This window comes from Accipiter gentilis, chromosome 18, assembly GCF_929443795.1.
Source record: "Accipiter gentilis chromosome 18, bAccGen1.1, whole genome shotgun sequence".
Taxonomy (NCBI): domain Eukaryota; kingdom Metazoa; phylum Chordata; class Aves; order Accipitriformes; family Accipitridae; genus Astur; species Astur gentilis.
In genome coordinates this window covers 28,882,403-28,910,110 of record NC_064897.1, presented here as the reverse complement: position 1 = coordinate 28,910,110, position 27,708 = coordinate 28,882,403, and the positions used below count along the sequence as shown (strand labels likewise).

Sequence of the window (27,708 nt, the reverse complement as noted above, 5' to 3'; positions counted from 1 at the left end):
CTTCAGTAACAGTCACTCACTGTTTCATTGCAACTTGCTGCAGTCTGGCTGAAGGGTGGAGACAGATCTGTTTGAGCCAAAAGAGAGAACAGTTAAAAAAAAAAAAAAAAAAAAGGCATACAAACAAAAAACCAAACCCAACAAACTTTAGTTTTCCTCAATCACTAAGCTTTACAAATAATTTAATATTGCCACTTTCCAAATGCTAGTCACAAACAACAAATCAACTGTCCAGCTAATGGGATGGGAAGTGTACAATTATGAATGTGATCAGTGACTACTGTTAAAGAAAGACTGGAAGAGAATCAATTCCCTCAAATTCTCAGTTTCTCTGCTTACGTAGCTCATTATTATTTGTAAAACTTTTTTTGTTGATAGAAAGCATCACAACTAGACTAGAATTCCACAACATCAATCTTTGTTTTGATTTCCGTAGTTCTCTAGGAAAAAAATAATCTCAAATCAAGCTACATGAAGCATTAACAATATTCAGATATTACAATGGAAGCACTTATTTATTACTTCATAGAACAGATTAGTTTTAAAAGTGTATTTACATGTTCTAAGTTATACAAAATACAGTATTCCAATAATCATGTTAATCACCATATTTCAGACAACTTCACATAAAAGTGCAGAGGATGCATCCATCCATGATCCTGGCCAGTAGCAAGTGGTCACCTGCAGCGTGACAGATGAGAGCTGCTACTGTGCCCCCTCGGGAAAACAAATCCCACCATACCTTCTCACTGAGACATAGCTGCAGATCTAAGAAAACATTCAGGCAGGTACACGAGCAAAGTTTGTTGAGACCCACAGACCAAAATCACATGCCTTAATTTACTAGATGTATGCGAAGTACTTTTTTTTTTTTTTTTTTTTTAAACAGATGTTGTACAGCAAAAGGCTTCTGCTCATGCCTTAGTTGGGAAAATGAAGTATCAAGGGTTTTGGCTATGTAACAGGCACCCAAATTACACTTAATATCAACAGCCTTGTAACTACAACTGATTGTGTGTTAAGGACACAATTCTGCAGCTGACTGCCTGGGCAGAGCTTCACATTCAAGAACAGATCCTGTGAAGTCCACATGGTTCTCTATAGATACAGGGCTCATCCCATGCGGAAATGACAGCAGAATTGAGGCCTTAAAATATCGGGGCCTTAGATAGTGATTTCCTAACGACACAGCACTATCAGTTCACATCAGCAGGTCAAGTCCCAGTGCAACAGCACACTTAGTTAAAGCGACAGCTATTTTTTCATGCCTTTCTGCAGTAACTCTCCTCCCTCTCTGTATATTCCTTTCACTTTCTTCTGGACTGTGGAAATAAGATCAAGAAAAGGAGATTACCAAAACCTAAACAAGTACATATTTTCTATATGATGCTAAACTGAAGGGATCCAAATTGTCCTAAAATTGTAAAGAGTGAGGCTTCAGTTTTAGCAGTCTGGCTCAGGTCATACTCTTGCATTACTCTTCTCTTCCTGCTTTCATTCTTTACTCTCCTTGCCAAGTATCTGTATGTTTATCTATACATATATCTTCCTCAAAGGATTCCCTTTCTCCTGTAGCTGCTTGAAATTTAAGGAGTTTGCATTCCAAAAGTGACTCACTAGGGGGATAGCACACTATCAAACTAATAAATTACATTCTACATGACAAATCTGCATTATCATTAATTAAATCATTGTAATTGCTCTATTAGTGTTATGTTAGCATCTCCACAGAACTTTAGTTAAGCCTATTCTTTCTACCTTTTTCCCAGTCTTTCATTGTGAGTTTGTCTATCTTCACCATGTTACAGTGGCAGATATACAGATCAGAGTAATTATCTGAACATCTAGAAAGCCAGCCAGTGTCTTGGAGTGCTGCAAAGACAAAACACTAGCATTGACAAATGACTTTGCTCTTTATGGATTTAGATGTAGGTTGCCAAAAATAAGAGATTTATGCATGAAGACAAGTTTGCATCTCTCATCTTGTGCTTAGTGGCTAAAACCATAACGGTGAACAAAAGCCTATCTGGATTTTACAGAGGTCTGAGATACCTCCACTCTCACTAAAAAGGCAGGCATCTGATCACAAGGAACAAAGCCCTGTCATGCTGAGATGGCTCACAGGCTAAAGCATCAATATTCTTTTCTGTGGAAGTCCATTATTTCTGCTATCTACATAAAAATATTTTTCCACACAAGTGGTTTTATTACAGTATTCCCAAGGCTGCTGGACTTCCACTGCACCTCCCAACTTTAAATGAATTTGGTACAATTAGTAGCAGTCCTGCAGATAATGCTGAAAGGTATTTCTACAGCTAGAACACCTTGGGCTTTCAAATAGCACAGCAGGGAAATGGAGAATTGTCAGAAAAGACATAAAATGTTACTAGAAGAACTGCAAAAAGCCACATTTAACTCCCTGCACAAGTTTATAGTACACTACTTTTTTACCCTGTCCATGCAGGGCAACTACAACTACAACAAAATAAAGCAGAATTCAGATTATCCAAATATCAAAACTATCACTAACTGTGTAAATGAACAAGTGATAGGACCACTTTACCAACATTACACCTGCATTCTGAGATATATCCACCTGATCCCAGCACAGAATGCTCCAGAGTAAAGCAGACACCCATGACTCCAGTACTTGCTAAAACTTTACGATAACCAGGTGAGAGCAAAGACTTTTTCCTGTGGGAGTTAACGAGACCTTTGTTACTGGCTTCAGTGGGAGCGGATCTTGGCAACAGGTGAAAGATTAAGCTTCTAGGAAATTTTTAAATACAAAACTGTATTATTATAAGGAGATATAACTATGTGTTGATTAGACAGCCACGTATGAAAGCAATACTGTATTAAAAGTTGCGCATCATTTATTCAGTCTTCCTTCTGTAGAGTAAGACAACACTCATTGCCCACAAATCTCATCAATAGTTTATATATTTTCAAAGTTAGTACTGTGAAATGGCCATTTGGTGTCAAACCACTTCCTAATGAATGTACAGCTGTGTCAAAAACTGCTCCCTTTACTGGCAATCCCTGCAGTGATGATGAAAGGTGTACTCCCTTTATTCTCTCTCCTTGGAGATGGTCCCTTTATGGCTGGAATGGGGTACATTGGCATCAGGCACGCTTATGGCCTCTATAGAGCATGTTCCAGACTCTCAACAGTGTCAATTCAGCATCTTTTAATGTCCAAATTGAGCTAAAAGAATATTGGTCGTCTTAAGACCACTAGGAAAACATACCCAAGTTATCACTTATGGATAGGATTGTCATCCTAGTCAAAGTAACAAGATTATATAGTTAACCGTTCCGAGAGGAGCAGAGGGCTCTGAAGCAGTAAGATTAACTTCCTGAGACTGCAAAAACCGAGAAAGGAATTTCAGCATTGCACATCATTTTTTGTCTGGCAATACCTACACTCCTTTAGATAGTTACCACCTTCTCATCTATCTTTAAAGATCTTGCTTCCTAACAAAAAAATTTCTCCAACTACAAAAGTTAAGCCACACTCACCCTAAAGTGCTATTTTCCAGTTTTGCAACCCATAGACACATGAATCACAGTGTGCAATATGCACTGTCCTACAGGGGAGCACAGGAGTTGGCTAACAGTCTTCTCTGACAGAAAGATCTAATGAACATTCACTGTTAGTTTTCACTGTGTAAGATTTTAATACAACAGAAAAAGCTAATAGAATTGCACATACTAATCTCACTGACTGAATATTTTGCTCTTAAAATAGCTGCAAAATCAAATCCTGTATACAATATGTACGTCTTAAAAAGATACTCCTAAAGCAGTAAGACAGCAAGACCCAAATGAAGGACTAGCAACTCCTTGCCCAGTTACAATACCCTTTAGCTTTGTGATTTAAACAGGAAGCACGACTTTCAAGAACAGCCCTTCAAAGCTAACTGAAAATTTAGAAACAATAAATGCAAAAATAGTTGCTACACTTACATGCTGTCAGGCTTGTTTGTTTTGTTTTTTAAATCCATGGTTTGGCCTTTATCACCAAAATGAAACAACAACAAAACCCAGCACATACCAAAAATATCGGTCCAAATCAGCAATACTTGACGCAGATAGAGATATATGCTGACATTTCAGCAACATGGAGCTAAACTATTCATCTATTTGAAGAGAATACCCCAAGATTATCTCAGAGCTTTAGAATCCCAAATTACAGTAATACACTCATAAGTATACTTTTTTAACCAGCAAAAAAAGTTAAAAGCACTTTCTTGACTTCGTGGTCCATTAAAAATAATAGGTCAATAACTACATTTAACATATGTGCTCCTTACAAAGGTTATGCCTTCAAAAAACTAGTTACGAGTTTTGAGGTTTGAGATTTTTTTAAATGAAGTTTACAACACTAGCTACTGCTTTGCACCTTTTTCTCTTTGCCTTTCTGCTCTGAAATTAGGGGTGGAATCTCTTGGGTAAATGCAAAGTCAAAATACTTGTTCAACATGGTAGTGTTGAGCTTTGCTGGTAATTAGTCATGCCTCAATTTTGGCAATTGTGCTTCTGAAAGCTTTTGAGATTATTTTTCTTGAGGTGTATGCTGTTTATCGAACTCCAGGCACGAATACTCTCCTGTCTTAAAATCGCCATTTTGGCTACAAGCATTGCCCTGTACTACTTTCCCAGAAATTAAGTACTCTTTCTTCCTACATAAATTTAGCTCTTAACCTTCCTTAATATAAGAGTAGATTCTTGTTATGCTGATGAAACTCTTACAAAGCAACTTCCACCTACTTCCTCCATCTTCTACACACAATAAACATCCCCGCAATCTGTCCAAGCTTTCATCTACTCTCCCATACCAGCACAAGGGTCTTGATACTTAAGCTGGCTCTTCTAACTGTGGGAAATCATTGGCAATTGTTTGTTTTATAAAACAGATGAACGAAGTACTCTTTCACCACCACAGTTCTCATGTAGTCAAGAGACAGAAAATTGTAATACAGCAGCTAATAGCCATTGTTTTACTGGAGCTAATACTCATTTGGTAGTTTCAGACTGCCAAAAGACATGGGGATCAGCAGCTCAGACTAGCACCTTTTCCACGATTGCTAAATCATTAACAGAAGAATAGATCTTGTTTCAGCAAGATACAAAGAAAGTGAGCCTCATGAAAGAAACAAAGGAAAAGGCAGGTTACAGCAGCGTAGATGTGGAACAGGAAAGCAACCAAAGTGTTTTACTATTACATGGGTCATTTGATAGAGTTTTAGTACAACTCTTTGTATGGCACACTGTGGTGCTTTCTGGATTGTTTCAATACAACTGCTGTACTTTTATGCACTGGAAGTCTCACACACCACAGACAGCTGTTGTCCTGGTGTCTTTAATTCTGCACTCATGGTACTTCAGAAGATGCTACCAGAAGTAAGCTGCAGTATTAAATAAAATTCATTCTACTGCAGAGAAAAGAGTCTTAAAATATAGCAGTTCTTAATATATACAGACACGTCCATTTTGAACTCCCTATTTTCTTCCACTCAAGTGCCAAAACAAAAGAGTCACTATTCACACAGGCTGTCAACAGACTTTGAGACATGAACTTTGAGTGTCTTGACAAAACCCCAATAAGTAAGCTTATCGTAGTCCATAGTTACAGTGAGAAAGACAGATAAGAAAGCCATATACAGAATTAAGGAGACTTTGCACTTTTCATCATGCCCAGCCCTGGGTAGTTCAGATGGGGTACTTGCAGGCAAGCAGGCAGGCAGGGTCATCGTCAGTTGTTTGTGTTGGGACACCTCAGATTTCACTGCTCACTCTGAAGACTGGCGATTCATGTGTGCTTTTTAGTTTCTTTGTTTTTAAAAGTCTTTAAAGTTGCATCACTCGGAATCAGATAAGTCACTTTAAACAAAGCAAAGTATTAAGTGTGACAATTTATTTATAACATACTTCCCACCATCACCACCACACACCACCCTGTGAAAGAAAAACCCCTGCTGAAAGGGTGACAATTTTTAATATGTTTGAAAGAAATTAGACCAACGCTGCATCAAGAGCCACTCTAGTCAAATTAAGAGCTGAACAGAGGGGGAAATAGTTCAAAGCATACATTTAATTTAAGCATCCTCGATTAGCCTGCTTCTCCACTTCCTTAAGAAGTCAACATACAATTGGTCTAAACTCACACCAATTTCCACATTATTTTTAAAAGACAAGCTAGGCAAAAAGTCTTTAGCATAGAAAAGAAACCCCAATGGTTTTTTAATATACTTTTCAGATTTCAATAGGGGAACTGGAAATCAGCCTAAACATCTTCTATCCCACATTTACTCCCTGATGCAAATACTAGCCCAGGAAGTGTAGCCTAAGAGTTCTGACACAGCCACTATCTCAAGATAGCTTCTCTTGTTAAGAGGACTTCTAGACATACACTTCTGTTAAAGCTTCTGGTTCTTGCAGTTGTAGGTCATGTAGAAGGTCCCAACATCACACACAACATATTTTTTCTTTTAACACCACATACTGTTGAAGCAGCGCTTGGTGCTGAGAATGGATTACTTCCAAGAGGGCAAGTCTTGTGTGCTAATTTTGTAACAGGAAACATGCTGGAGAGAGAACCAGCAGGCATGGAGAGACCCGATATGCTGCTACACAGGAGACAGTGAGGTAAACTGTTCGTGTTTAGAGTGGGCGTAGCTTGTTCCATAGAGTGTTCATGAGGCAAAGGACCAAAATTCTTTCTCAAGCTCTTGTACAACAGGTAAGGTGCAGTAAAGTAACAGTGGCTTGTTTGCTTCTTAAAAAAAAAAAAAAAAAAAAAAAAAAAGAACAACCCTTCTTCCAAAGCACAAGGTACTGGCAATTCCTTAACAGATAGGACTCAAGGTTCAGCCCAATGAGCCAGACCATTTTCAAAATCTCCCTTACTTCTCCTTTAGGTGTAACATGCTGCTTTATCAGCAGTTCAAGAGGGAAGTCCCTCTAAGGAAAAAAAAGAGGGGTGGTGGTAGAAATACAGCCTAAAACACACAGCACATTATTTTGTCCATATCTGTAAAGCGAGAGATCCCCTAGTGTTCTCTCTCCTTCCTTTCTGGAAGTTATCCAGGATTAAAACCTACCAAGATGTTTGAGCAGTATTTTAATCAACACTGCACTGACTCTGGTCTACATAACACTCGTGCATTAACCTCGAGATACTTCAGTTTTTACAAGAGATTGAATATTTTCCCATCTTCCTCTCCTAAAGGTTCCCCTGTTCCTCTTTAACAGAAACAGAGTTCTATACAACAGGTACTTTCTAGTGCCTCTGAATGGGAAAGGAAATAATTTTATGATGCTGCCCAGCAACATCTACTTATATCTTAAAATTATGTTTTACAATTTGACTGGGATGGGTGGGCAGGGTGGAGGGAGAGAAAAGAACAGGAGTTTAAAAAGAAAAAAAAAAAGCAAGGAGAGCTTCCTAGGCTCTTTCTCCACTTAAAATGGGAGATTCAAACAGACAGCAAAAGCCCTGTCCAGTCAGGAGGGATCCATATCTATTCCTCCAGACAGGTGAATCTGTTCTATTGTATGACATCAGAAAATGCTCTATCAGTGTTAAAAACAAAGTTGTAAATAAGGACACTACGATTTTGGGCAACACAATGATCAGGAAAGGGCCTGAACAAGTTGTGCCAACAGAAACAGGGTTTGGGGTTCTGTGTAGATGCAGAATGGCAAAGCCTCCACAAACTTTATTTCTGGGAGTCTCTACAGAAGGCAGAGAAGTCTAAGAGGCTAAAACAAGGAGCCCTAACAAGGAAAAGGGGTGTGCTTACAAGGGTCCGTATCTGGTCTCGTATTTAGAAACAATGTTCTTGCATCGTCCCACTTCCTTGCGCAGCTCTGCAACCTCCGTCCTCAGGGCTGTATTCTCTTTCTCAAGAAAGGCTGCCCGAATTGTGATCTGATTCTCCTTTAATCGCCGAGCATCACGGGAACGCTTTGCTGCCACATTATTCTTCTTTCGCCTTGTCCAATATTTCTCATCCTGTAGCAAAAAAGGAGGGGGGGGGGGGGGGGGGGGGGGGGGGAGAAAGATGGCAACCTGACAACTGTATCAAATAGACACCTCCTTAGTGTATAATGACATTCACACTGACTGCTATGTTGAAGAATGTCCTTCTTTGGTTTGCAGGGCTCCGACATCAAAATGCATGCAACACAGTACTGTAAGATTTCATCCTCACACGAGTCTTGTTTTAGGATAAACCAAGTGCACTGCTAGAACTAGAGAGAGTAAGAGACTTGGCTACTAAGAAGTTGTCTAACTGAAATGCTCCCTTTACTTAGTTTCAATTTGGGAATGAACTTCCACAGAAAACAACCTGTTCTGTTGTCAGAGCTGCTTAAAGCCACATCAGACATAATGCTGGGCAAATATACACAATGGCCTTCAAAAGTGCAGTTGATGAGGACGTGACTTGATAATTCTTCTACTTCCAATTTCTGTGTATAGCATAAGCTGCCCCTGCCCAGTAATTATCTCATGATACCAAACCAGCAAAACAGCAAGAGCAGCAGGTGACTTGCCAATTCTGTTCTTGGCAGTGCTTCTGCCCAATCATGTAGGTATGGCACCTTAGCTTTGTATGTCAAAATGTTTGGACAGAGTCACAAACTTCGATCAAGGCCTAGAGAAGTTTGCAGCAATAAATCTGTTACCTTTTGCTCATCTGGGACAAAAACCTTCTTGGCTTTTTTAATCATTGGTTGTGGTTTCAGGTCCTCTTCAGTAAACTTGTGCTTGCGAGGATTGAAGAGCTCACCACCAGGCACACTGGACAGCACTAAATCAGCAGGATCAGGGTTAAAATTCACCTCAACTTCTACGCAGTCAGGATCAATGGGGCTGGGAGTATTTCTCTCATTTTGTGGTGGGGACTCTGGCAACAACAGAAGTTACAATACATTCAGCAGGATGAAGAAAATTAACTAAGCCAACCTGGGTATCTCTGTTTATTACCCTACTGTGGGCAGTATTTAATAATAGTATTTGGTATTTCCCTAGGGTGTGCTTGGTGCTGTACAGCTGCTGGTACAGAGAGAAGCCACACAGTCCAGTCTGTAATACAAACTCTAGGAACATATGCCAAACTAACAGACAAGAGTAGATAGATGCAGGACAAGAGTTAATACTTCCTTGGCAAAAAATACACGCTTTGCACACACAAGAAGCGCCTTCCACAGCAGTAAGAAGTGAGACACTTGTATCAGCCTGAGTTTTGTACCATAGAAAACCTTACAGAAATGAGCCTGCTCAAAGACCGCAGTCCCTGGGACCTTCAAAGATCAGACAATTGTATTTCCAAACAAAGGACTAAATAAAGGTGGGTTTGTTACAAATGCAACAGTATTCTACTTCTTTGCCACATGGTAACAAATGTGCCAACAGACTGTCTGACACTGACAGTGTTCATATAAACTTTGACATATTTATCTATTGTTTACAAACTTCATACACATGAATTGCAAATCAGTAAATTTTTCAATACAACACCTAGAAAAAAGCCACACCCTATGTCTTATTGAAGGTGTTCTACATTTTGCCTTTCTCTCACAGATTCACAGAAGGGGCCTTGAGCAAAACACTGTCTGTAAAGTCTGCTCATAAAATAGTACAGTGAAAGTTTAATGGCTATCATGTTTAAACTCCAAATCTAGGGCAAACCAAGCTGCTAAATTCTTTCATAGAGAATATCTCCATACTACAAATGAAGAGTAGAAGTTTCCTAGTACCATTTAAGTACAGTTCTGTTTTGTTGTTCCTCCATTCCCACTTCAAAGCACCACAGAACATCAAACTGCATCATTAACACACCTTTTCCAAGTGTCTGTTCTCACATTTCACAGGCTAGCACGAAGAGATTGCTTCATTGTTTTGCTATTAAGCATTGTCATTTGAAGTGCATTAAGTTAGCATAAGTTCACCCAAGCAGACCAAGCCACCAAGGTAGCACAAATGACTTGTCATAAACTATCAAATCTGTTGTAAAATAACCTGAGAAACTATTTTCTCAACATGTCTAGCTTCTCACTAGATTAGCAATACCAAGAAAGCAAATACTTTCTGTTGTTTTTTCAGCTCTTCTAATTTCAAAAGAGAAACAGACTCCACACTGAGAAACACTCATTTTTTTTTCCAGGAATGGGGAGAGAGGAAGAAAAGGAGTGGCAGCATCTTCATGAATTGACACATGGAATAAAGCTCTACATTGAGCGTGTTTGTGCTACTTAACCTGCCACAGCTAACACTGACAGGTTAGCATGTCTCCTCTTTGATTAAAAGAGGCACCTTTTAATATGAGAACAACAAAAGTCCCTCAGAGCCCCGCATTATTCCATCTACCTGTGCTGGAGGCTGCTTCAGATTGCTGGTAAACTGCAGTGGAAGAGGATGATGCAGGAGAACCAGTGGAAGCACTGGCAGACTCCTTTCCTTCCAGCTCAGCCACAGGCAAGAGTGGATTTTGGTTCAAATCCAGGTGAGTAGGGCTGGAAGGAATTCCATTCTCCAGCAGGAACTCATCCAGATCCATGTACTCCAGGTGGAAAGACTCGCCATCGTAAGGAATAGTTTTGTCCCAAATGGGTGGCATAAGGGAAGCCGAGACTGCCATAGTGCTGGCAGCTGCTGCCTCATCTTCCTCAAGCTTTATCTTCTCCTTCTCTTTATCTGAAAGATACAAGTAGGTCACTGTACAAGCTGCAACACAGGAGAGACTCAAGGTTTAAGAGTCTAACAAAATCCCCATGAAAGGAAATTCAGTAAGCTATAGTTCTGCCTCATTACATGATCTGAAAAATCAGATGTTGAAAGGCAACATTCATACATTCATACGTAAATCAGCATGGAATGCTCTGACTCCCTGTGATGGCTGGATCACAGACATCTGAGTAGCCTTGAAGACCAACATCTTTGCTGTGATAACTTACCAAACGTGATATAATACAGCATCTAGCTTATTGTTAACTAGTCACTACAAAATAGCCTGGGTTTCACAGCCTCATCTTGGAAGACAGCAAAAGTGAGCGTCCTTATGTAGGATTACATGGGAAGCCATTAAGAAAACTCCAAGGAAGTAGTTTGTTCTATGCAAAAAGAAAGAAGGTGCAGAAGAATAATCTAGATATGGACAAGAAAGGGATATGGGTTTTCAGATTACGCTTGAAAATTAGTCAAAAGGTCCACAGGACACCAGAGACCTGGGTGTCTGTTGTTCGGTGTTTTAGAAGCATTTATTTCTGAAATGACTCAGCATGTACACACAAAGCAATAGCTCCAAATGCTGCTCACTATAGATAGCTCAGAATACCTACATACAATTTTCACTCTTTGGGGAGATGTCTAATAAGGCATACTCCCACACCCCACCCCCAAGCCACAAAAGACTGATGAATTTTTCTCCATTTACTGTGCTACAGTGCACCTATTACAGAAAAATGGCTGTTTCCATGTTCCCCATAGCTGCTGAATCTTAACAATTGTCTGGGACAGAATCCAAGCAGAAAACTCAAGTTATGGAATAATTACATAATTTAAGAGATAAAAATAAGCTGGCAGAAAAAGAAAAAAAAAAGAAAATCCAAGTCGTCTTCCTGATCCAGTTCTCCATGTAGCCATGCAGTTGTACCAGCACTGAAGGAGGCATTGCAGAAGCAGTGCTACCACTGCCAACACTGAGGCAGCACTGCCGTCAAAAGGAATGGTCATCAGTCATCCCCTAACCAACTGTAAATTGGGTCTTACCATGGAAGCTGACAAATGTTCAGTTCAATGGAACAAGGACTCCAGGGGTATACACTGGACCAGCCTGAGCTCAATAAAATGCACAGGTCTTTGGCATTAGGGTTTTCTAGACTGCCTACAATATGCTAAAGGAGTATTTTTCTTTATCGGGGGTGGGAGTGGGGGTGAAATTCTGCTCTAAATCAGAAAAGCCTATTTATATAAAACCTATTCTGATAGAACTGGCATTCCTTCCGCTGTTGCCTTAGCTGGTGTGGAATTGAGATTGAAAGAGCTTTTTATGGCTTAAGGAACAGTGCTGCCATACAAAGTAAATTACCATTTTAATCTACCATACTCTGAACATTTTATACAAAAGAAGATACCAATTTTAAACTAAACAGCTGAGAAAATATACACCAGCCACTGACTTGGGACTAAGAGCAAGTACCTAAAGAACATTTTAACTTCAGACCAGTGGCTCCTGGACCCGAGCTTTCTTAACATCCTTTTGCAGCTTTTGGCTTTCCCCCTTGCCACTTCACACTGCCACCTCTGAATTGCCATCTTCCAACTCCTATCTCTGCTTTTAAAACTCCTTTTTGGAGTGAGTTTTGCAACTTTCCTACCCTTTGCTTGGGCAAAGCCAATGTGCAGGTTAGCAGTCATGATGCAAATAACCTGAATGTTTCTAACAGCTGCTCCTTGAACCTAGTAAAGAAACACCATGTACTCTACTTCACGTATAAGGATGATTTCACTTATTACTGAAGCACACCCCACCAAATTGGAACCACCATTTTACATCCAACTTGTGAATCAGGGATTGGGTGTTTCCCCAAGGTTTGCACAGTGCCCAGCACAATCAAACCCTGATTTGCATTGGGGGTTTTGGATGATATCCTAGTAAAGACATCACCAAAACAAATGCAAATGACAATAATTAAATCTTTGCAAATCACTTTATTTTTTAATCAACATGATAAAAAACTTGTGAATGTTGAGTCAAAATGTCAACAAAAAGAAAAAAATCATTCTTTACTCTTGAAAACAATAGTATTCCATTATAAGTTATGCCAGTTTTAATGCAAGCCAGCAGTGCTTTTGTTTTGCAACATCTAATACAACACCTCCAACAGAGGAGAAAAGAAACCTTAAGCGATCAGTAGACTAAACATAAGGCTTAAAAATACTTCTCAGAAGGTAGATGCCAAAAAGACTATATTACTGGCGTATGTGGCTCTTCTCAGATCTTTTAATGCCTTTTAGGTATGCTGTACTTTTAGATCCTGCTGTACTTCAGTAACCTGAAAAAAACTGTGGTCCCTCCAACTTCCTCTCGCCGTTGTCCCTGGCTCACACCAGATTAGATCCTTACTTCATGCGAGAAGACCATCTGAAATTTTTTGCCCTTCTACTACAAGCTGACAACTGGCAAGCACTGCGCCCCCAGTGCTGTCTTTGTTTAGCTATGCTGTCTGTCTGTCTCTCTCTCTCCCCTCACTTCTAACATACCTGAAACATATTAAAATAGCAGAAGTTAACACACATATTGGGTGCCCATGTATTTCAAACATGATACGTAAAGAGGTAAAACTGTTGTATGATAATTTTTGCATTGATGTTTTCCCACTGGCTTTCTTTCAATTCATTTAACCTTTATTTCAGCTGCACAACATCCTGCTGGGGTTCACAATACCTAATGAAACACTAATTAACTTCTTGCATCTTGAGGGGGAAGTTTCTGCCCACCCCAGCACAGGGACCTGAAACATTAAATCTCTGAAGATATTTATCATGTAAACAGGTATTACCTGACAGCAGAGCTGCAGTATCCTAAGAGGCTCCATTTGCAGTGATTCAAGGTCACCCTGATAAATCTGGACTGTACTTCTGCAGCTGATAGCTCATGTCCGATTTAGCCCCCTCATTCTGCTACTGTGACCTATTAACTAGGCTGTACATCTGCTGTTAACAGAGGGGTCACTAGTTTATGCTAAGTAATTCAGGCAGAGCATTCCAGTTCTTGAACTGTTAGAAATACTGCTGTTTTAGCCAAAAGCAGCAGCCTGGGAAGAGCTTTATTCCACATCCTGGTTTTTCCTCAAAAAAACGCCCAACAAACTAACCAAACTCAGACCAAAAGACATTTTAGCCACAATTGTCAAGTGCAATCCCAGCCACAAACACAACAAACACTTATTTGACAAAGTTCTCCTCGTTCATCAAAAAAAATTGTCAAACTATACTGAAAACACTATATAGACCAAGGCTGATTGCTCCATAATTCTTTAGTCCCACTTGTGACAATGGAACAAGACAGGTTATGGGGTTCTGTATCCCCAACGCCCATTACCGTGGTGTTTGTTGAGGTGTTCCTCTTGCCACAGCAGCACACAACTGGTGATTAAGGCATCCTTTGGAAAGCATGCAGCAGCTCGTTATTAATAGGAGAGACCTACACTCCTGCTCCAGAATATTAATGCTCTTCCCTTACCCCATGGACTTTTTTTACAAAAAGATTATTATTGTTATTTATTTAATCCCTACAATGTACCTGACAACAACTTGCAGCAAGGCCAGTCAGATATACTTGGTCTATGGCAGGGCATTCAAGATGATGGCATTCAGTTGGAACTGGATGTCCTCCTCTGTTGCTCAGAAGGATTAGAAAGCCTGCTTGCGTACTGGGTAGTCAAATTACCTACAGCAGTTGGAGAACCCACAGGTAGCTTGTGGAGACTATAAATGGACACTGCAGCTAGTTGATATCATTTCTCGCAGAGTAAGACAGAAAATTATATTTTTGTCAACAGGTATTCCAGACAAAAGGCATAGGGTCTTTTCTCAAAAAGCTTGCTGAAAACACCCCACTGTATTAAGTAAATTAGTAATTATTTAACATTTTGGCTGTACCACTATACTGTAAAGGAACAGAAAATAAACAAGGATCCTCTGAAGTCAGCTGAGTCACAATGCTACTGACAAGTCTTTTGTAAAATTAGGAGTAACTACCTGCTAACACATAAGGCATTCTTTCTTTTGTCTTGCAAATATGCAAACAAGGAAAGCGTCAGAGATCAAAATAAACAGAAAGCAACAAGTTCCACAAAGTGTGAAGTGGAACAGTACACAAGGTGCACTAAGGAAATCTATGGAGAAATTTTGAGAACAACCTGAACTTCATCGCAGCATGAATGGAGAGCAGTAATCAAGATGCAATGGACTCACTAGCAAGCTTTAGAGTCAAGCTGAACACCCTCCCAAGCTGGAATGGGGTCATCTAGTAAAAGTATAAAATGTTTCTAATTTTAGAAAAATGCACTACCTCAAAATTGTATTAATTTTAAAATTTTACATATCCATAGGCCAGATCACATGATTCTGCACAAGAAAACCACCCTTAAGACAAAGTCGCCATATCCCAGTCAGCTACCATCATAGTTTCCATACATGAACTTAAATTGCTCCTGCTGGCACTATCACCTTTAGAAAGGATCGAGAGAAGAAATATCTTGAGAAATCCCATAACGTTGTAGATTCAAGATTCTATGTACTGCAGCATCCTGCACCATGGCAACATAACTAAAACCTTTATCAGGGGCTGACGTTTTTTGGTGTTTTTTTTTTTTTTTTTTTACAGAAAAGAGAAAAAAAATATTTGCCAGAATCACAAGATGGATACATTTACACAGTATTGTGCAATGTTAGACATACAAAGTAAATGGGTCTTAACAGGGAACCTCAGTACCACAGTGCAAGCAAGGTTGGCAAGATCATTCCTCAGTGGGAATGATCTTGCCAACCTTGCTTGCACTGTGGTCTACCCTGGATATTGTCCGATGTTCCAAAAATTATTCTGAACCTCAAAATTCCTAAATGCAAGGACTTATTTTATTACATGCCAGTACACTGGGCATTGCAGCAGTGCAGATAAACCTGAGCCTTCCTCAGAATCAAACTGATACTCAGAAAGGCAAAAATACTGCCAGGTGGAGGGGAAAAAAAAAAAAAAAAAAGTGTGCCATCAGGAACGAAGACTATAAGCACCAGCACTGTTATTTACACAGCTGCTATCTGCATAATCAGTGGGAGAGCGCCAGCTCCAGCCCGTACAGGATTGCACGGGCGGGCAGTCAGTCATACATACCCTCACGGATTATCACCAAGCCTAATCTTGAAGCGCTTTGCTGTTTATGCGTGCCATCGCACAACTTTTCAGCAAATTCGGGTCAAGGAAGACTCCAAACCTTTCCGCCGCCGTCCTAACTACGTGCCTCAAGCTCGGGGAGGCCTCAGACGGCCCCAGGCCGTGAGCCCGCCGCCTCACGCCCCGACTCCTGCCTGCCCCTCGGCCGTTCTCCTCTGCCCACCTCAGCACGCCCCGACGGACGGCAGCAGACGAGGGCTCCGCTCCCTGCGCCGGGGAGCCGGCCCGCCTCCAGGCCGCCCCGTGAGGCCCCGGGATCCCGCCCGTGCCGGGGGCGGCGAGGGGCGTACCGGGGGTGAGGGGGGGGGGGGGAAGGACGAGGGCGCCGGGCCGGCCTCTCCCACGGGTGCCCCCCCTCCCGCAGCCAGTCCCACCGTGACCCGGCGGGTCCCGCCCTCCGAGGGACGGGGAGGGAAGACGACGGGGGGGGGAGGAAAGAGAGGGGGGGGGGGGAGAGCTGAAGGGAGCCGCGCGCTCCCGCCGCCCCCCCGCGCTCACCCAGGCGCGCCTCCCGCGGCGGGTTCTCCATCAGCTTCTTCAGCACCAGCGGGAAGGCGCCCGCCAGGCCCCGCTGCTCCTGCTGCGCGGCGGCCCCCGCGCTCCCCCCGGCTGCAGTGGGCTCCGGTCCTCCCGCCGCCGCCGCCGCCGCCTCCTGGTGCGCGGCGCGGCCGGGCATACTCCCCGCGGGCTGGCGGGCGGGCGAGCGGGCTGTCAACGGTCGCCAGCGGCCGCAGCGCCCGGGGCGAGGCTGCGACAGCTCCCGGGGACCCGTCGGCGACCGACGAGCGCGGAGCACGGCAGAGCGCGAGAGACCGAGGGCGCATGCGCAGCCGCCTGACACCTCACGCGTGTTTCAGTATTCATGAGCGCCGGGGCCTCGCCCACCCAAGCCGTCGAGACCCGCCCCGTCTTCTCCGCCTCGCGGATTGGTCCGCGCCGCTCGGGGGAGGGGGGGCGGTGCCGCGCCGGCAGGCCCCGCCCCTCCGTGGCCGGCGCGGGCACGCGCCCCCCGCCCGCCGGGGCACGTGCAGGGGCAAGGCTCCAGCGGCTCATTAGCATGCCTTGCCCCGCCCCTCCCCACCCACCACCACCCCCCCTCCTCCGGGCGCTGCGTCACCGCCAGCTGCTCCTGAAGGCGCGCGCGCGGGGGCGGAGCAGCAGCAGCAGCAGCAGCAGCAGCAGCAACGCCTGCCGCGGGGCGCGCGCCCGCCACTCGCCTCCTGGGCGGGCGGGGGCGGGCGGTGCCGCCTCTGCGCCTGCGCGGCAGGCTCTCCCCCGCCGCCTCTCCCTCAGGCGGCCGTTACCGGCTGAGGGGGCCGTGTGGGCGGCTCGGGCCGACCGGCGATTAACGAGCCCCTGCTCCCTTGCTGCCCCGGGCACCGGCCGGGCTCGACCAGCAGGGAGGTGGGCCCGGGCTCGGAGGTCGCGTAACCGTGGTGGCCGTGGGGGGGGGGGGGTGGGAAGGCAGGAAGGACCCGCCGCCGGTGCCTGCGCTCCAGCCGCTCCTTAAATATCCTCGTTTAGGATCCCGAGATCACCTTTCCCACATGACCTGGATTTAATCCCGCTCTGTCCTACATCACGCCGGCGGCAGCCGCAGCGGCGTGCCCTATATAACGCGAGCAGGGAGAAGGACTTCACTGCGGCTGCTGGCGAAGGGAGGGGGGGGGGTCTTTCCAAGTTTTCATGACCACAAGCAATCCTTGTGATTCCCCAGCCAGCCCCCCCCCCCCCCCCCGTCCAGCAACAGGGATGCCGTGCTGGGATTTAAGCTTCTGAACACACAAAGGGAGCAAATGTTGCCAAGTTCATTCCCGAGAGCAGAGGCAGATACTGAGGAGCTTCTCCTGCAGAATGAATAAGCTCGCAGAAGTGACAGACGCTACAGCCACGGGCTTCTCCTGTCAGCAGTTGCTGCCTCTTGCCGCAGAAGGGCCGGCCGCTACCGCATAGCACCGCGAGTGGGGAAAAGCAAAGGGTGCACAACCTCCCTGCGATGGCCCCATCCGCACCCAACAGAGCCACAGGTGCCAGGACAGAGATGTTCCCCCTCAGTGCCAGCAGAAAAGGGACATCTTCTTCCCAGCTAGACACTCGGGCACCCGCTTCGTTCAGCTGCCCTTCCACAAACCTCAGACATTTCATTTCAGTGGCAAGGCACAATTTGACCTGACCCTGGCTAATAAACCCTGATGGTCTTTGTGACGCAAAATCAGTTCCAAGTTCCTCTCCATGCGCCCCAGGAAAAGGAACGGACTGGAAGTCGCATGGGGTAGATGCCTACTGTGACGAGGACCCGGGGATGTCTCCATCCAACCTGGGCAGACAGGCAGCTAGCTGCCCTACCTGCCGGCTATTTCTTTTGTGTAGGCTGGGAGGCAGAAACTGCTCCCTCCTTCACAGGGGACAGGTGTGGGACTCCTGACGCAACTCCTGCACACATGCTGCCTGATGGGGAGCTTGCAAGGGCCACCTTGTTAATACAGGCTGGAACAGTGCGGGTTAATGCATCATTTATCAAGGCTGATAAATCCAGCTGCAAGAAGCAGGCAGAACAGGTCATGCTCCGCTGCCCAGCGCGCTCCAGGGCTGCTGGTTGCCCTCCACGGACTCCCTCTGCCTTGCCAAGCTCAGCTGGCAGAAGGAAAAAGCACATGCGTGAAAGGGAGATGCCACTTCACACGGGGCAATGAAACAGATGTCGGACCACACATGAGAGAGGCGGCACACACAGCTCGGCAAGGGGCAGCGGGCTCGCAGCAATGCTTTTGCCTGGGAAAGAGCTGGTGGTAGACAGAGAACACAACCGAGTGAGGCCGGGAAGGAGCAGCTTCTAGGAAAGGGGTGAGGGGATGTAGCCAAAGCGGGCAGGCTGCAGGCTTCCCATTCAGCTACAGCTCTTATGATCGCTTTGTTCCATTGTTGTTGATGCTGGAGGCCCCAGGGGATGATGCTGTGTCTCAGTACTGTACAGCGCTCCTTCAAGGAACAGGCTCTGCTCTGCATGCATGCCCCCTGCAGATCTCAATGGCAACCGCTTTGCTGGGTAACATCCATATGAATGGAGGTAATTAAAACCACTCACCAGCCTTTACTCCAGGGCTTTTCCCTTTAGATGGACCATGTTCTTCCTCCAGCACATTTCCACCCACACTCCACTGGGTTAGGGTTTGTTCTGCACCACCACTGGGTTGTGACTTTGCTTGGAGAGGGTTTAGCCTGTATACAGTTAGCTGCCCAGCCCACAGGCAAGAGGGAGGGAGGGAGTTCCTGGGGAGCATTCCTGTGGGTTCCCTCTCACATCTCCCTGCTCGGGCATCAGCTCTGCCCTGCCAGCTAGGAGGAAGGCTGCTCCGAGAGAGCTTTTCCTCACCACCTCTGGGGATTAGGGGCTCAAGCCACTGCCAGCAGAAAGTAGGCACTGCACCATCAGCTGTACCTTCTTGGTTAAGCTGGGACCTGCCTGGATTTTTACAATTTCTCTTCTGCTCTGCAGCCGAGAAGGAAGAGAGGAGGACAATGAGATGTGAGGAGAGGAATGCAGCAGCCTTGGCTGTTACTGCTGGGAGTCTTGTCAGGGCCAGATGATGCAGAACAGTCCAGCTCTGATGCAGCAGGGAGACAAGCGAGAAGCAGCCCAGCGCTAGGCACAGAGTGGGGGGGACACGTACAGCAAGCCCCGCTGGGAGGTTTGAATAGCAGAACACATTTCAGGCAGAGGCCTGAGACCCAGCAAATCCAGACAAGTGGTGTGTGGGTATGGAGACCCAGAAGGAGAGAACTGAGCTCTGTGGGAAGAGGGCCATGATGGGAACACTGGCCTGGGGAGGGAGGCGACATAATAAGGACAATTCTAAGAGTTTCAGGAGGTGCTGCTGAGAGGCAGGGTGGTCCTGGGGCTGAGGAAGAAAGCTGCCACAAAACAGCACCCTCAGCTGCCAAATAAGCCACACTGAGTTAAGACTAAATTATTCCCTCTACAAATCATTGATCTCCCCTCTACCTCCCACTCCAACTCTTGCCAAACAGATAAATCTTGCCAGCACTCCTCCATTGGATTAATTCAATCCACTTGGCTGTGGAGATCAGAGATCCCAGAGAGGCAGCCAGACTTCAGCTTAGCCACAGCAAGGTTCAGCACCACGTGAGCCTCTCTTGGCCGTTACTGCCTCCTCCCAGCTAGGTCCGCTTTCTACCTGGGTATCAGTCAGCTTGGAAAACATGCCCTGGTCTCCACACGCAGCTTCATACTGTACGATATGTAAACACACCAGTTAGCAGGCAAAGTCTCAGCAAAGAAGAGAGCCAGCTCACAGGTGGCACCAGCAGGAACAATATGACAAAATGAGTGCCTTGGGGGGTAAGGCAGCTCCCCTTGCCCTATTAACCCCTTTCCCAGAGGGAGCCGTGCAGGTGCCACAGGGCTCCCTGTATCCCAGCAGGTGTAGGCAGCTGCCTTTCCTGCCTTACTGCTGGAGCAGCAGCCTTTTCTCCGGTTGACGCTGGAGCGAGAGCAGGATCCCATGCCACAATGTGCATCTGGCTTTTCTGCTCCCACCTCCTGGATCACGCTGCCCCTCAAGACTGCAGAACCATCTGAGTGTCCTGGTAGCAACTCCCTGCAGAACAGCGAGCTCTGTGCACGTTTGTTTTTGTGAGTTCAGCTCACTCGTGCCTAGACATGAGCTTGTTGAGCTGAGGTGTTTCCACAAACCTCCCCAGCACTCGGTAGCAAAAGTTAAAAGACAACAACCAAAAAGCAGCTTGCCAAGGGCATGTGGCATCCTATCCAAAACCAGAGTCCCCAAGTTGTGTGATGGGCACTTGGATCACGCCCAGCAACAGAAAAGTGATCAGTCCAGCAAGAGCAAAGTGTTCAGCACAGCAGAAGCCCAGGGTAAATAACCTCCTGGGTCCTTTCAGTTTGTTTTCTAGGATGCTGCACAGAGAGTGGGAAAGCCTAGGAGTAGAGAAGTGCTCTTGTAAAGAAAACACAACATTTTCTGTATTCCCTACCCCAGCTTTCCACTGATAAACAACTGCAGCATCTAACATAAAGTTTGCACAGAGTCAGCCTGCTCCACACAGGCCGGGCTCCCTGAACAGTCTGCATCTGGGAAGAGGCAATGTCTGGAGGCTCAGCAGTTACTAACCGTGGGACAACCTGGATGGCAATCCTGGAAGTTGCTCCTGTGTGAACACAGAGATTTGTGCCCAAGCCTCCTCTGTGCAAAGCTTTGCGGGTTTCCAAGAAGTAGCTGAGCACAGAGATTAAAAGGATCAGGGGCTCAGCACTCTTGACTGATTTTGTAATCAATCCATTGCTGCCGTTTTTCCTTCTAGCTGCACAACACGCTCGGTGCCAGAACCCCCCGTCCGACCTGGACACTTGGGCGAAACGCACCCTTGAAGGGCTTGCAGCAAACAAGATCTTCTGCCCCCCTCTCGCCTTGCAACTTAAGGAGGGGAAGGAGAAATCAAAACAGAACGCCCAGCATGCATCCCCTCAATCCTACCTGTCATCTTGTTGGTCCAGGGTAAGGAGTACTCCAGCAGGGACTTCAGGACTTCTGGAAAGTCCAGGGCAGCGGGGCCCCCGGGACTGTTGCAGCTTGACATGTCCTGTCCTGGGACTGCGCTAGCGCGGCTAAGGGAGGGCCAGGTGCCTGGCCGCCAACGCTACACCCCACTCGCCTGGGCGTTGCGAGAAGGGCTCGGAGGCACCCGGAGCGGGCTTGCCAAACTACTCCGGCTGAGAAAAAACGAGGAGGAAGGGAAGCAGCCTGGCAGGGATGCAGTTTGCCCGGCTGTCTTCACCTCCCCCTCTCCCACTCTGAAGTGGCCAATTGTGGAAATAGCTTGCAGCCTCGCAGGGCTGGGCCGGGCGGCTGGCCAGCGTGGTTTTACAGGGCCTTTCCCAGCCAATCCGGCAGCAAAGAACTGGGCCAGTTATCTAACTTTGCAAAGGCAGCACCCTTTTCCTTCCCAAGGTGTTATAACAAATACACACACTGGGGTCGGGGGGGAAGCGCACAGGCTGTCAGGGGTACACCTTGGCTGCAAATGCCACAGAAAAGGGATCCTCTGAAGGGCTCTTGGGAGGCTCTGAGGAGCTCTGAGCTGCGCAGGCTGCCCCGTGGAGACACACACGCTGTCTGCATCTGCCTGCTAACTTTCCAGCTCTCTGAGATGCAGACAGAGACAGTATTTGTATATGATGCAACGCTTACTGCGTGTCCCTCCTAAGGTGATATAGATAATGGCGTAAGGCATCTTTCTTATCAGGTGTGCATCATCCCCAAAATGCAGAATTTCTCTTCCGAAGTGGCACAGAGTTTTATCAGAAAGCCAACTGACTCCTCTGGGAGCAGTGATGTAAGGCAAGAGAGTTCATGCACCCTGCAAATACTCTGATAACAGCTGGTTAAGTAAGATCTTGAGCATGCAAAGCCCCTCCTTTCCTGTTAGTGAAGTTTTTAGCATGAAGGGATGGATTGGAGACAGGAGGATAAAGGTTCTGATCTTCTTTATCGGGATCTGGCATGGGAAGGAGCATCTTACATGAGCCAGGGTCTTCTCTTTTGCTGGGCGTGATAATTAGAACAGAAGTGCCCTTATTTCTCAGTTTGCTCCTGTCTGTTTTGCCAGGCTCAGCCTTACAACGCCAGTGTGAGTTGATGGGAACCTGGTATTCCTATACTGGGCTGTGAGCCCCAGCTATCAGGGACAGCCCAGCAAAACTGTCCATGGCTCTATGCATGAAAGTAGCCTGAGCGAAGTCATTAGTACTCTTCTTGTGCCTGAAGTGAAGCATTTCACTGGCCCAGCATTCAGAGTCTTAAAAAGTGATAGGGTTTTGCTCACTCCCAATAGCATGGTGTTTGGTCCCATAAGGAAATGCATTGATTTAACCCAACAGAAACCAAAAAGAAAGAATTACCTAGCCAGGTTGAGTGGTTGGGAATTTCAGATTAGCTGGGGAAGTTTCATGATCTAGATCCCAATCTAATCAGGCTCAGAAGTCACACAGCAGATGCTTTGCTAGAATTCTTAAGTATGATACAACTTCATTACCACCTCTTGGGATTTTCCTTGTGGTTTTATCCCCCCAGTTCCCCAGAGAGAATGTAAGAAAACAGCCAGTGATAACCATTGTGGTGAAGCCATTCAGGGAGAATAGTCCCCTACTAACGCCAGGACACTAACAGTGTCCTCCACCCACCAAGCTGGAGGCAGCAGACAGACCCTACAGATGGTCAGTGCATTCTGGCTGCTGGGAGCAAAGAAACGATTGCATCTCTCCCTCATGAAGCACAGCCTGCAGGCCAGGAGGTCCATGGCCTTTTCTGAAATCTTCTGGTCCATTCTGTCTGGGCAAAGCAAGCAGAGTAGGGTCACTCAATCCCACCAGGCATCATTAACATTTGGGAGAGCTACCATCATATATGCCTAGGTCTGCTTCTCATCAAATGATGGCAAGGTAAAGTGGCTGGGAATGTAGTAGCTGCCCAATGCCAGGTGCAGCTGGACCTCCTGGTTTTGCCCCAGGCTCAAACTTGCCCTGAAAGCTGAACAAACATCTGACCACCTGCCTGGAGGAACCCAAGGACTTCACAGCAGCTGCTGCAGCAATTGACTGACATTTATGGCTTCAGAAAATGAAGAAGTTAATTGAGAGGAAATTCACAGAATCACAGAATGGTTTGGGTTGGAAGGAACCATAAAGATCATCTAAATTGTCACTTAGCATTTTAAATTATTAGCTTACAATGGACATCTGTAAGTTCTTGTCTAGAGATCTGAGAGTGCCTACCTCATCTTGTGTTTGCCATGTTCACAAAGTCTCCTGCCAACACTGTGTGTCCTTCTTGATTCATAATCCCTGAAAAATGAGCTCCCACCCAGGAGAGGAGCTTGGGTAACATCACTAGCAGGATGCATCCACATTGCCCTGACTTTGAGCTCCAGGGAAGCAGAAACCGTACAATGGAGTAGAGCCATAGCAGTGGGGAGTGTCTGTCTGCCCTTGCACCCGCCCCCCCCCCCCCCCCCCACGGAGAGTGCTTGAGCTGCTTTAGTGAATGGAGTTGAAATGTTGGCTCTGGAAAGCTGCAGGCAGGACCGCAGATTGCATCATTTGTGCTGGCTGCACTGTTATCGGATCAGATCATTATTTATTATTATTGTAATCTCATGTTAGTGGAGGTCTCAGCAGCTCTACTCCATCACTCAGAAGCCCAGCCAGCCCTTAACAGCACACTTTCTCACAGGCTCAACCAGCTACAGTCAACTTACGCTGGCCGTAAGTGGGTGGCACGCAGAAGGTGGCACCTAATGTGGCGGAGAGAGCCAAACTCCAGAAACATCAGCTGAAATGGCAGAGGCCAGGACTACCTTCAGTGTCTTTTCTGTAGGTCTCCCGGTGCAGCTACCCACACTGCCCAGCCGTGCTGGCCGGGCCCCTCGGCACATTTGCCTGAGGAGCGTGTTCAGCAGTGTCATGGTTGCACGCAGTCCCAAGGGCAGGAGTGGGGGTCTTTCAATGTTTGCCTTGGTCCATGCTCTCCCTCCTTTTAGATTTTTCATTTCAAAGAGTTGTTGTTTTTTTTAAGCACAACCACATTCTTGTCTTTTGCTTTGCCTCCCCACCCCGACCCCTCTGCCTCTCTGCAGTGCTCAGGTACTTCTGTTGGTACCAGAGCATGAAATGTTGCTCTTAAAACCCCTAATTCTACTCCTGTCTTTAGAGAGATCTCTCTACAGAGGTCTGTCATCAGGCCAAAAGCACACCAGGAACCACAGAGCACCGCTGTTCAGGAGTTATTGGTAGGTACAGCCTTCCTGGCAGTTTGAGACCCCGAAGAATCGTTTCAGACACTCAGACCTCTGATACAACCCTGTTCATTACAAGGAGCTGGGCGAGGGCGCTCTCTGTGCATTTCTCCAAGTTGTTTCCCTCAGTCCCAGAAGTGCTCCCTCAACTCCTTCACAGGGCCACATCCACGGTGCTTCCGGAGCTGCCTTTCCACTGCTTCCCCTCCTGCCAGTGTCTTGCAGCCACCCTTGGCCCCAGAACAAGAGATGGCAGCACACCTGGGGGCCTTCTCGGTCAGAAACTCCTGGATTGCTGTTGTGGGTCTTGTAGTTGGTGGTGGCACCTGGCTGCACATCGATTTCTGAGGCCACCATTACAGAATGGAACTTGTTTTTTTTCTTACAGGTATCTGAAAGCACAGCTCATGAAGAACCCACCAGCAGCAGTGACATTTGACCAAAGAAAGGCATTATTGGTTATAATTACTAATTGCTGTAATCTCAGCTTCCTCCAATGAGATGAAGTCTTGGCTTGAAAATCTAATGAAATCTGTCCTCTTAGAAAATGAAACCCATTTTTTTCTGAATTTCTGAGGACACAAAGCTTACACAACAGTATTATCTATCCATCCATCCATCTAACCCTCCCTCCCGAGAACACGCTACTCAGGTTGCCAAAGGGATAAATATATTTAAATATCTTTTTTCTATTTGAAAGATAAGCTAGGAAGAAGAGTCAAATTAATGCCTCCTCAGAGAGAAAACCTGCTGTTATTTGTTCTCTTTGATCTGGGGCACACACACTGGCAGCCAACACCCCAAAGCATGTGCTGCCCCTGGCAGGCAATAGTGAGGGGACAGGCAGAAGCCAGCAGTACTGAGGGGACTTTGTGGTGACAGACAAGGTAGCTTACTCCCCTGAAGTGTATCTGGAAATAAGGACAAAAATCTGTAAAAATCTCTAGAAGCTATACAAATCCTGCTGCTCTCAAAGCAGCTTTTTTTGTCACCCAAGACCATTCACCTTGGCAGCACAGCCATAATTTGGAAATTTCTGTATCTCCTCATGCAAGATGTCTTCTGCTGCAGGTCCCACACATCAAGCCTACTCCTCATGGTCTGCATGGAGGCTCCAGGCCCACCCACGGAGTTTGGTTCTTGCACCAAACCCAGCTTGGTAAATGGTTTCCTCTTTCTTCTTTTATCCAAGCAAACCCTTTGCCAGGTCAGTCACTGCCTCTTTGCAGATGTCTGTAATTTTTTTTTTCTTGTACTAGCTCCTAGTATGAGGCAGAGTATTGCAGGCATACACGTGCCCATGTATGTGTAGATGCGTGCCTGTTTCCCTCGGTGGAGGAGCAGTGCTGGGATCCCCCAAGCAAGCGGTACAGTTCAGTGGAAGGAACCGCCTGCACCTTCCGCCTGAGGCGAAAGGATTTCTAAAAATTAATTCCCCAAAATGAGTGCCAAAAAGCTAATGAGCTTTGCTTCCCCACCCCCCTGCCAAGACATCTCCCCCTTCTCGGGGTGCTCACGTGGCAGCCGGGCTCACCGCAGCCCTGCTCCTCTGCACGTGGCCTTCCCTTGTGAGGTGCCATTTGCCAGAAAACTAGGTGCTAGGCAGGGAGAAAATGCAAGAAAGGCTCTTGGGATCACCAGAAGTTGTGCTGCCCTGGGCAGGAATGACACCTAGAGCTGCCTTTCTGCATTTCCCTGCTCCAGAAACACTCTGGGAGCCTGGGCAGAGCTGGCTTTGGGAGCTCTCTGAACAAGCCTTGGCAGGAGGCAGAGCCCAGGAGGTGCCAAGAGCAGCAATAAACCAAGGCATTTAAAGCAGGATGGGGAAATCCAAGGACAGCAATTGCTGGGCCTCTGCCAGGGTCTGTGGGAGACTGTTGGGTGGGACAGCAAGGAAGATACACGCTCCTCCGGCTGCTTCCTTCTCAAAACGGAGAGGCTGGCTGTAAGGACCTCGGCTGTCCCTTGGCCATCCCTTCCCTTCCCAGGCTCACTCGCCTCTCCTGGGAACGACGTGGCCCCCGCCAGGAGCAGGGATCCTGCAGCACCATGGCCCAAGAGTTCAGAGCCCAACGGATGGATATGGGAGTCAGCTGAGCCTGGGGAAGGCACGCGGGTTGAAAGATAACAACAGATCCCATGAGAAGGCTGGGCACTCTGGCTGCCGCTGATCCCCAAAAGCCAAGATACGAAAGGTCTTGATCAGGACAAGATCCAGCCTGCCGAGAGCTTCTTTTGAAACACTGCTTCTGTATTGAATCCCCACCACAGCTCCCAGGGGCAATGTCCAGCCGTGTTGCAGTTATCCTCAAGCCATTTGGCTAAGGAAAACTGACGCCATCTCGCTCCAGCGGAAGCAGGACTTTCCCTCTCTGCCTCTGAGCTTTGCTGGGGTACAGACAGGGGAGCGTGCCTTGGTTTTCAATTAGAGAAACTATGCAGCTCTTCATCCTTCCCAACTGTCTGCCTGGAGGGCCCCAGCACTACCGAAAGCCCACAGCTAAGGCAGAAAGAGGAAATCCACAGAGAACAAGGGAAATACAACAAAGAGCACCTCCAGCGCTGAGTATTTTTCTGATTCCAAGCAAGCCAAATCTACTCTGGCATCTGGGTTTAGAGAGTTCTATCCCAGCCCTGGGTAAATGTCATTTTTGGGAGGATTAATCCAGACGGTAACAAATAACCCTATTTCCTGGAACTCTCTGCTAGGTCTGTGCCTCCCGAGGCTCCCAGGAAAAAGTAGGAGTTTTCTGGGGCACTGCCATCTATAAGCTAAACTGCAGAGAGGAGCACCCCTGAAAGGGGCAGTCTCGGGAGCAGCCAGGGCCAGGACTGTTGCACCGTGGGGAAGGAGCCAGCTGGAGCTGTCCTCTGGTCGGACCCCTGCTCTCATCCTTGCTGCACCTGG

The 27,708-nt window shown here is 46.5% G+C and overlaps 1 protein-coding gene across 4 annotated transcripts; it reads right to left on the bottom strand.

Annotated features, from left to right (window-relative positions):
* On the bottom strand, positions 1-21,823 carry TEF (TEF transcription factor, PAR bZIP family member). 4 transcript variants are annotated; one of them, XM_049821644.1, is made up of 5 exons: positions 21,485-21,823; positions 10,379-10,705; positions 8,695-8,915; positions 7,809-8,020; positions 1-5,886 (listed from the first exon to the last, which is right to left on the bottom strand). In XM_049821644.1, the coding sequence occupies exons 1-5, from the start codon at positions 21,585-21,587 to the stop codon at positions 5,865-5,867; spliced, it is 885 nt and encodes a 294-aa protein (XP_049677601.1). In that variant the 5' UTR covers positions 21,588-21,823; the 3' UTR covers positions 1-5,864. The 4 variants fall into 4 exon arrangements, with proteins under 4 accessions (XP_049677601.1, XP_049677600.1, XP_049677604.1 ...); XM_049821643.1 differs by lacking the exon at positions 21,485-21,823 and adding an exon at positions 16,467-16,782; XM_049821647.1 differs by lacking the exon at positions 21,485-21,823 and adding an exon at positions 14,316-15,507.
* Between the last annotated feature and the right edge of the window lie 5,885 nt (positions 21,824-27,708).